Source organism: Austrofundulus limnaeus, unplaced genomic scaffold (assembly GCF_001266775.1).
Source record: "Austrofundulus limnaeus strain Quisiro unplaced genomic scaffold, Austrofundulus_limnaeus-1.0 Scaffold250, whole genome shotgun sequence".
Taxonomy (NCBI): Eukaryota; Metazoa; Chordata; class Actinopteri; order Cyprinodontiformes; family Rivulidae; genus Austrofundulus; species Austrofundulus limnaeus.
The window spans coordinates 818080-828282 of NW_013952652.1; the positions used below are offsets into that span (position 1 = coordinate 818080).

General features: G+C 39.3%; 1 protein-coding gene across 1 annotated transcript; it reads left to right on the plus strand.

Moving 5' to 3' along the window:
* The first annotated feature begins 2049 nt into the window (after window positions 1-2049).
* LOC106525977 (uncharacterized) lies at window positions 2050-9945 on the plus strand. Its single transcript, XM_014020384.1, has 6 exons — window positions 2050-2112; window positions 5602-5870; window positions 6511-7847; window positions 7926-8007; window positions 8167-8219; window positions 9822-9945. Exons 2-5 carry the CDS (start codon window positions 5609-5611, stop codon window positions 8214-8216), a joined length of 1731 nt encoding a protein of 576 aa, XP_013875838.1. The 5' UTR covers window positions 2050-2112; window positions 5602-5608; the 3' UTR covers window positions 8217-8219; window positions 9822-9945.
* Window positions 9946-10203: the final 258 nt, after the last annotated feature.

A 10203-nucleotide genomic window follows, 5' to 3' on the forward strand; every position in this document is an offset into this window, starting at 1 on the left:
GAGTGAAGTTACCCCTTGAGCTTTAAGAAGCCCTCATCAAAGGAAGTCAGATACTGCGATTCACCATGGAAACGGCAGAAAACAGGAAGAATGGAAGTCCGTATTTCTCACCACTGGAACTAGAAATATTAATGACGGCATACGGACAATACCAACATATATTTAACAGTAAAAGCAATACTGTTGCTGCTGCAAGAGAAAGAGAGTTAGCATGGCAGAAAATTGCTGACCAAGTCAATGCGTGAGTATGATTTGACAGAAAGATAATCATTTATTCTTTATAATTATTGAAGTAAAAGTGTGTGTGTGTGTGTGTGTGTGTGTGTGTGTAGGTGCAACCCAGCCGGTCCCAAACGGACGGCAGCAAATAAAGATGAAAAATAAAAATGTAGTCAAATCAGGTAAGCTCCAGTTAAATGCTGTTTTGTTCAATCTTTAATAAATTAATTAAATGATTCTCCAGCTACATTGAGCACATGAAAGTAACGTGTTCCACATAAACAATTAAATGCGTTACCTTCTCTCTACCAATAAATAAAATGTACACGCAAAAATAGCATGTGTCTAATTAATTTCTGACCTTCATTACAGCAGATGTGTAAAAGGCAGATGCCAGAAAGACAGGTGGGGGTCCACCACCACTATCAGAAGCCGAAGAGCTGGCCCTGAGTCACAATAGTGGGCGACTTATAGCTGAGGGCATCCCTGGGGGAACTTCATCTGACCCAACCATGCCCCAGGACAACAACAGTTATGTTAAAGGTTAGCTCTTGAAGTAATTTATTTGTTCATTTTACAGTTTCCCAGCATCCCAGTCATACATCTTCAAGTGTAGTTGTCACTGATGCTTTTGTATCCAGTTTGTGACTATGGGTGCTCTTACAACATTAACCTTATGTAAATTGAAATAAAGGTGCAGTCACATAATCTAAGGAATGTGTTTGGTTTTAAGTGGCACATTATTATGGAAGTCTAAATTAAATATCCCATCATTTGTCTCACCAGTGGTGGATGGTGTTCTGTCTCTTCAGGTCCCTTCTGGGTCACAGATCTTTGTTGCTGCTGTAAGGATTATTATTATTTAAAATTTTTTTTAATTTTGTATTTATGAAAGGTTTTTAAGTGCATTTCAGTACGGTAAATCCATTTTARTATATTTCATCACAGGATGATGATGATGAAGAAACTTTGTCAGCTGTCACAGAGGGGGCAGACCCAGGTGCATGTGGATGTGTTACTTAACTGTAGGTTTAAATTTTATTGTGTAAAATAATGACAGTTAATTTTAACTTAAAAAGGACTGTGAAGGAGGATCAGCTGACGAAGGTCCATCTAACTCTGGAGCGTGAAAACCGGTAGCTCAAACAAATAATCGTCTGGAAATTATAACACATCTAATCTCGGTCTGATTGCTCTCTCCCGACGTAGATTTCTTCAGAGTATTAACGCTCCTTTGTCCACAGGCTCCTCGAGAAAAGGACATACCATGTCTGACACTTCCTCATGACAGCTGTCACCTAAACAGTCAGACTAACCCAGGATATGTTCAACCAACCCTGCTACGGAGCAGGAATGGTTCACAGAGTAAGTTTCGGGGGTAACTTAACTCAGGGTAACTGCTATCTGGCTTTCTGAAACCAAAAACACGGGGTATGCACCCAGTTACCCCAAAACTTACTCAGGGTATGCACTTACCCTGCTTTCTGAAACGGGGCTCAGGAGTCCATATTATTACAATATTTTTGTTTTGTCCACACAATCTGTGATGAACAAGCATAATCTCACAATAATAATAATAATAATTAATTTTTTTTTGTCTAAACATGCACAGGAGTCCTTGAGGACCAGGGTTGGCACCCACTGGTTTAGAGGTCTGACATTATGCTACGTTCAAGTTGGAACAAAACAACTGCAGCTCTGTTATTTCTCCACACAGGATGATTTTCTCTAAAACTCTGTAGTGAACGGTGGCGGGTGGTGTGCACTCAGCCAGGATTGCCAGGCCTTTAATGCTGACCTGTGTGATCAGCACCTACTTAATGCCAGGTGTGTCAGCAGCTGCTGCTCATTTCCTGTCTGCTCTGTTGGTTCACGTGGTCAGCACATCTGCAGGTAAGCTCATGTTTCTCATTTTCATTTGTTTTTAGCTTTTGTTAAGAAGTTTAGAGTTCTTTTAAAAGCTACATACTGTCAACCTATTCAACCCTGTTGTTGTAGGGCAGTGTTTCCCAAAGTTGGGGTTGGGACCCAAAGTGGGGTCCTGAAACATCAAGGTGGGGTCCTGAAACATCAGGGTGGGGTCCTGAAACATCAAGGTGGGGTCCTGAAACATCAAGGTGGGGTCCTGAAAATGTTTTCTGAATTAATTACATTTTTGCCTTAGTTGTTACAAAGGAGTGAGGATAGTATATTTAAAATGGGTAAATGTAATATAAAAATATTGTTACTATGCCCATGTTTAYTTGACCTGATACAAATGTTTATCATCCAAACATAGTTGTGGGCACAGGTCTCTGCTACTGTTATTTTGTGGGTCAAAAGCTGAAAAGTTTGGGAACCAGTGCACTTTGGTTCCCAAAGTTGGGCTTGGGACCCAATTATGGGTCATGAAGCACCTTGGATAATCTCCAGAAATCAATTTAAAGGGTAATAAAATAATTGCTGATGTAATATTTTCCCTACAACTATTACAAAAACACACAAAAGAAAGTTTAAATAAGTATTTATATTTGTGTAAGCGGTTTTTAGATGGTCAAAAAGCCTGTGTTTTTAGGTGTATTAACAAAGTTTTTGTACTCAAACCAGTAATATTTGGGGTCACAAGTTTTCGCCATGGATATTTCGTGGGTCAGAAGATAAAAAGTTTGGGAACCACTGCTGTAGAGGACTAACCCAGCAACAGACAGATATTAAAGTTAAATTTGATGATTGCAAAGTTTGACTGGAGTGGTCACAGCTTCAATTCTCATAGGATGATCTTACACTTAACAAAAATACAAACACCCCATGTCAAATATTGTTGCCATGGTGAATTAACAGTAAATGAGCATTTGCTGACATTTTATTGTACAAAGGTAATATTTCTCTTGATTTTTCTATAATTTTAAAAACCTTGCTGTCAGTGAGCATTACTCAGTGAGTTGTTTTTTTACTCAGTGCATAGGCGGGGCATGTCCATTGGGTGATCAGACAAAATGAACAGCTGGACAGTCCTTAGACTGGAGTCAATAAAAGGCCACCCCAAAATGTCAATTTTGTTACATGTCGTAATGATGTCACAAGTTATGCGGGAGCGTGCCATTGGCATGTTGGATGTAGGGATGTCTACCAGAGCAGTAGCTGCAAGGAATTCCTTCAGAGGACATTGAAGTTCTGGACTGGCCTGCTTATTCACCAGACATGGCCCCAACAGAGCATCTCTGGGATGTTGTGGACAGGTGTGTCCGGGACCGTGGGTCAGCTTCACGTGGCACTCCAGGAGGAATGGAGTAACATCCCACAGGTCACCATAGACAATCTGATCAACTCCATGTGAAGATGTATTGCTCTGAAAGACGCAGCTGGCGGACACAAGATACTGAAAAATCAAATTCCACAACCTGACCCCTATCATGTTCAAAGGACTGTCAATCCGCTACAAATGACCATACATCGACGTTATCAATGCCGATATGAAGATCAGCAGTTAATGAAAATATATTTTGAGTTTCTCTATGTTGTGTGTAACACAAATGTTCATAAAACTCTTGTACATGACATGGGGCGTTTGTATTGTTAAGTGTAGTTTGAAACTTTGGCGTGAAGTGTGACTCATGTACCTGTAACTACAACAGCTTAGAATATTTGGTTTCTTCTTGGTTCTGCAGAGAAACGCTGACTGAGCACACACAGGAGCAGCTTTGCAGACCTTTTTGTACAAGAAGTCTGCAGAGTTGTGAAGTACAAACACTACTTTCCTAAGTAGAATTTTTGGGTATCTGTATTTGAGTAATTATTTTTCAGCCTAATTTCTACTTGTACTAATTGCATTTTGACAATTATCTTTATGTTCTACTCCTTTTTAAAAAAAAAAAAAAAAAGCAAGAAGTTGTCATTACTTCATTTCAGCTTGTTGATAAAAAATAAAATACCATCCATATTAATTGTGCCTCCTAGATGTGAGTAAATTTAATTGTGGCTGCATGAGAATTATAAATGTATAAAGTTCTGATAGCGTATTAGTTTGTACACAAACAAATCATGTCACACTCCAGCAGGACGTAATCATTAAAATAAAAGGACTGTACTTAAGAAGTATTTGTATTTCATGAATTATATTATTGCATTTGACCACAGCCCTCAAGATTTTCATTTGGGTTTGGGTAGCCTTGATATTTATATACAAACTGAAACAGCTAGACTAGTGCATCCTAAATTTAACAAATTAAATTTTTGAATACGATAGTCATTTTTTGTTTTCTTTTTTTGGGGGGGTGGGGGTATCACCTTCTAATTGTCATTATGTAAATCTAAATGCTCATTTTAAATCAATCCTTTTAATACTAAAGTACAAGAAAATATCTGATACTTTTACTCAAGTAAAATTCCTAAAGGAGATGTTAGTTTTGTAAAAGTTATTTTTTTGTAAGATACTTTTACTCAAGTATCACTTTGTGGTACTTTATGCCAGGTTCACAACCCTGAAGGACCCCTATCCAGCATGTTTGACTTGTTTCCCTGCTCTTCAGCAGGTCTTCAGAAGTTAATCACTCATTAAACCAGGTGTGTCAAATCAGGGAAACGTCTAAATTACTGCTCTAAATGTTGACCAACACCTCTAGAGCTTCTCTGAGCTTGATGAGACATTTTCAAAATATAATATTGACTTAGTTTTGTGTTTTTAGTGTTGCCTCTGGAAGCCATTGATTCTTCATTTGTAAATAATCATATTCCACCACACAGGAAGTATTAAAGCAGTGATTCTCAACCCTGGTCTTCAAGGACTGCTGTCCTGCATGTTTAGATGTTTACCTGGTTTGAATGAATGAATGCTTAACAATCTTTTGAAGACCTGCTGAATAGCAGGGAAAATAATAAAACATGCAGGATAGGGGTCCTTCAGGACCAGGGTTGGGAACCACTGGTTTATAAAACACTGGGAGACTGCAAGCGTCTCTTATAACTAGGCTTTTATTGTGAAAGAATCACTCGGACTACAGGTCCAGGCTGCAATCTCTCTCATGATTACATCTATTCTTATTCTCCTCCTGTGCGTGTTTTTTTTTTAAACAATCTTAACTCTTTTCACACAATGTACGAAAACATTCAAGTAATTTAGAAGATGGATGACTTTTTGTAACTTAAGAATTTGATCTCCAACAGAAATGTGCTGAAATCATGAATCATGAATAACATTGATCTTTTGAAAAACTGACTATTTAGCTCTTTGCTAACACTTTGCTACTTTTGTTTTTTGCTACTGTTATCATTTTTTGACTGAGTTTTCCCTTCAGTAAAGTTCTTTCTCTGCTCACTGAGTTTAGTTTAAGACGTGCAAGGTTGATGTTTCAAACAGACCACCTCCCACAGTGTTGTTTCACTGAATCTGCTTTATCTTTGCAGGTTGAAGATGGCAGCAAGTGTTGGCAGACCTCCTGCAGCTTATTCCAGACCTGTAGGGGGGAACCCAGGCCCCCACTCCAGTGGCCTTACCAGCTCTGTGCAGCCAGATCTCGGTCCACACTGTTCTGGTCTGGATCCAGGATTTTCGGCACATCTTCATCAACCTGTCTTTGTCCCACCTGCGGTCTACACACACGCACCACCACCTCCGTTCCTCCATTACCAGTGGCCCACGCCCTTCCCTTTCCCTCCATTTCCTGGATACCCAGGCAGGAGTTTTCACCTTGTTTAATGCACAAGTGATGTTTTGAAGCTTTACTGAAAACACTGATTTGTGGCGGCCATCTTGTAAGGTGCTGCATGTCTCACAGTTTCCATGTTGAAGCAGTGCAGGCTGTATGTTCTATTAGTTCAATGCAACGACTGACATTGCTGAAGTAGGCAGTACTTTGTAAATTATCACTAACAATATAGTGTTTTTGTTACAATGACCAAAACAGACAAAATCTGAAACCCTAATGTTGGAGTATTTATGAACCAGTAAGGCTTAATATTATTTATAATATTTAACAATGAAACCTTTAAAGTACAGGATTGTAAAATATACACTGAAGACAAAACTTAAGATATTTATAAAAAAAAAATTAGATGACCGCAGAGCACCTAGCAAGATGGCAGCACACATTCTGTCCTCGACAAACTCTGGTTGGCCACTTCATTGTTTGTTTCTGTGGGTACAAATATTATTTTCCATGGGATTTAGTTCTCATTAGTACAGCCTACCCATCAGAACAAATGTCAAATTTTATGTGGGTATTTTTAAATCTCAAGGTTTAAACAAGTCCTCAGATACAAAATAAGGTTTTATTTATTCCAGAAAAAAAGTCACCTTGTTTATCTGCTTCTCAGGCTTTGGAATGGTCTTACCCACTCCCCCTTACCTGGAGGCTCCAGCGTACCTTCTCCCTCACCCTCACATCCAACCAGTTGACTACAGGCGCTTGCTCCCCCCACAGGTTCCTGCTCAGTACCCAAACCCGACCCACAGAACTCGGCTGCCTTATGTCCCGCCAAAAGAAACTGCAAATTCTGAAGTCCAAACCGAGATAGCCATGGGCTTCTTGTGGCCTCCAGATGTCTCAGACTCTGGTCATGGAACTGGATCAAACCCGTCACACTCTCCAGGCTCAAGCTCAGCAGGCTTGGACAACAGAAGCACCGTTCAGAGTTTCACTGGGATGTACATTGGCTCTGGTGTAAGTGACGGCACTAATGAAGATGTAGCAAATGCTAAGCATGAAGTGCTTTTCAAGGTCCTCAGACTGCCTCAAGCTGACACTGAGGTCTGTTTGGAGTCCTGTGAAACTGTGGGACCTGTGGATCTACCCTTCTGTGAGAGGCCATCTCTAAACTACAGAGAGAACCTTGAATGTTCTGAAAACTTGTCCTGCATGTTCCTCGACGGAGAGCCAGAAAACTCTAACGGGACCAACTTGCACTATGATTTACCAGATATGGCACCATCCAAGATGTCTTCCAGTAACTGTCCTGCGAAGCAGAAACTGAATGAGTCCATCTGGTCTGTGGAGTCTCTGGAGCCCTATATTCCCAGTCAAGAGTGGTTGATGGAGAACAGTTTGTTGGAACCAGGAATACAAAAACCAGTGCAGGAGGCTAGAAAGGACAGATTGTCAGCTCAAAGTGACAAAATTGTAAAAGTTATAAAACCCTCTCCAGCTCCGCCTGTCTTTATCATGTCTGTTCAAATGTCAGAAGATGGTTTAGATATTAATGTTCAAGATGAACAGCAAAGTCCCCCAGAACCAGAGCAAGACCAAAGTTCTGTTCAATGTGAACATGATGCCCTGTCTCTTCCCACCCCCATGCCGAGTGAAGCTGTGAGTCCAACTGAGGACGAAAATGATGAAAGTTCTTCTGAACCTGAGGCTGCTGCTCCAAGCCCAAACCAGGAAGCACCGGTTGAAGATGAGCTGCAAGAAAAAGGTCCTTCCTGTCAGGAGGAAATGCTGCTTCAATCACTGGCAGAAAAGCTTTCATTTCCAGGCAAGCTGGTTTGTCACACACAGATGGATGGAGATCCTGTCACTTTACAGAAGATTACCAAAATGTTGCCATCAAAGGGCCATTTGATGGACTTTGGTGTCCAGTGTAGCAAAGGACAGGATCCCAAATGTTTCTGTGGGATGCTGACTTACAGACCCAACAAAAACCATGTAAACACTCAGGTGAGCTCACTTCAACACTCGTTCTTTGGTTTTCTGTAACAAAATACTTTGTGAGACTAAAAGCAGCTTGTCTTGTAGACGTCAGGAACAGTAAAGCTGAAACTTTCAGGATCAGTGGAGATGTGCAGAAAAGGCCTGGTCAGTGGAGGAGGACCTCTGGGTAATGCATCACTGAAGTTAAACTTTGGTGTAATCTGATTAAGATCTTCTGTTTAGTTTAGTGGTTCATGAAAAGTCAGGCTGAGGCTGAATCAAACATCAAAAGTTGACTGACTGATCTGAAAGTGTGAATTTCTCTCTAACACTTTGTTGTCTGCAGACGGCCACACCAACCAACAGGAAGTCCATACGACTGAGCAGCTGATTTAGAGGGTGAGAACTTGTTTTTATAAATACATAAAACATACCAGCTGGATACTTGATGAATGTGTAGCCACCTGCAGAACTACTTTGCCCAAATCAAAATGGGGTTTCTAGCATTTTTCTCTAAGCAAAAGACTGGTTTTAACAGTTCTCTGGTGAATGAAATGTGATGACATGATTCATGACAGTTTACACATGTGACCTGATATCATACAACTGAAATAAGGTTTACATGTTGACTTTCTGATAACAGAATCAAAAACCTGATTTAGTTTCTGCTTTTTGTCAGGAGGAATTCAGGAAGTCTCCTCCTAAATTTCCAACAAACGGGTCTAATTGTTCACTAAAGATTTATTAGGCTGAAAATACAGTAACTTCTTAAATCAAAGTGGAACATTTAGTTCTCCAGAAATGTGGAACTGATTCAGATGGTTGTGTATAGTTCACTATCATTTAAAAGTGATAAAATAAAACTTCTCAAGTTTGGTTTTTACCTCTTTTGACCTCATGGTTCAAAGTACTGAAATATCAGTTTTACAATGAATTTTATTAAAGGGATCCCCAATTAGTTGTAACATTAGACTTTATTTGATATAAACATATATTTTAACTGTAAAATAAAGACTGTAAAAAACTGTAAGCTGTTTAGTTTTGTACATTTTTTAAAATATATTTTAACACGGACAGGGCCATTTTATTTACATGCAAAGCATTCTGGGTAAAAGATGACATGGGTAGGTCATCGGTGTGAGGCTGCTAGCGAGCTATATCCACCCTGAAGGTTAATCTTGGACAATATCTGATGATCGACTGTTTTTAAATGAAACCAGAGAGCGTTGACAGAGAGGAGAAGGTAGAAATGACTCAGCCTGMAACTGAAAATATGGATGGAGGACAACAGAGCTGCTTCATGGAAGAAGAACCTCAGTTTAGCCTGTTAGCCTTTGTGCTAGCACTGACGCTATATTGTCTTTTATGTATTAGCTCAGTGCTAGTGCGACAAACAAGCTAAACTGAGGTCCTCCATCCATATTTTCAGTTACAGGCTGAATCATTTCTACCTTCTCCTCTCTGTCAACGCTCTCTGGTTTCATTTTAAAAAGAGTCGATCATCAGATATTGTCGAAGATTAACCTTCAGGGTGGATATAGCTCGCTAGCAGCCTCACACCGATGACCTACCCACATCATCATTTACCCAGAAAGCTTTGCATGTAAATAAAATGGTCCCGTCCGTGTTAAAATATATTTAAACTTTTAGTTTACAAATTACAAAAACTAAACATCCTACAGTATTTTTAGTCATTATTTTAGTTAAAATATGTTTATTAATAAAGTTATAATGCTACAACTAATTGTGGATTCCTTAAGTTTAATGTTATAGTTTATGCATATTTTATATAAACTTTGAAAACTCGGATCTAGTTTTTGAGGAAAGGACAAATTTGGCTTTTGATTGTAAGGATTTCAGACCTTTGGTACGGTAACGACCACAGACCAGGTTCTTCAGTACTCTGCCCAGTATGTAGGATGTATTGATACCGAGTTTCCTTTCACGTGTGATGTCACAGATGGATGACAGAAGGCTGTTTGTTGTTTTGCTTTTTTGCAGGTGGATAAAATCTGCGTCGGATCAATGGGCTTGGTGGTGGTTTTAATTTTTTTGAAATTTATTGTATTTTGTATGTTTTTTTTAAATAGATTTAATAAATAAAGATTGAACAAATAATGATCTACATTTGTTTACAGGATTTTGAATGTCTAACAACTGTTGGGAAGAATGTACAGAAAGTTATGATTTAGTTTTACTTTAACGGCGTAGGGGTGAGTTTACTGAAGTGTCAAATGTAATGAAAGATGAAGGGTGATATGGTTTCTGCACTTAGCCACACTTTGTTTAACCTGTGGGGGCACAATACCAGCTGTGCTTTCTTTAGTCGCCCTTTTTAACCAGAACTCTTATACCAAAGTGTGACATAAGACTCAGTGAACTC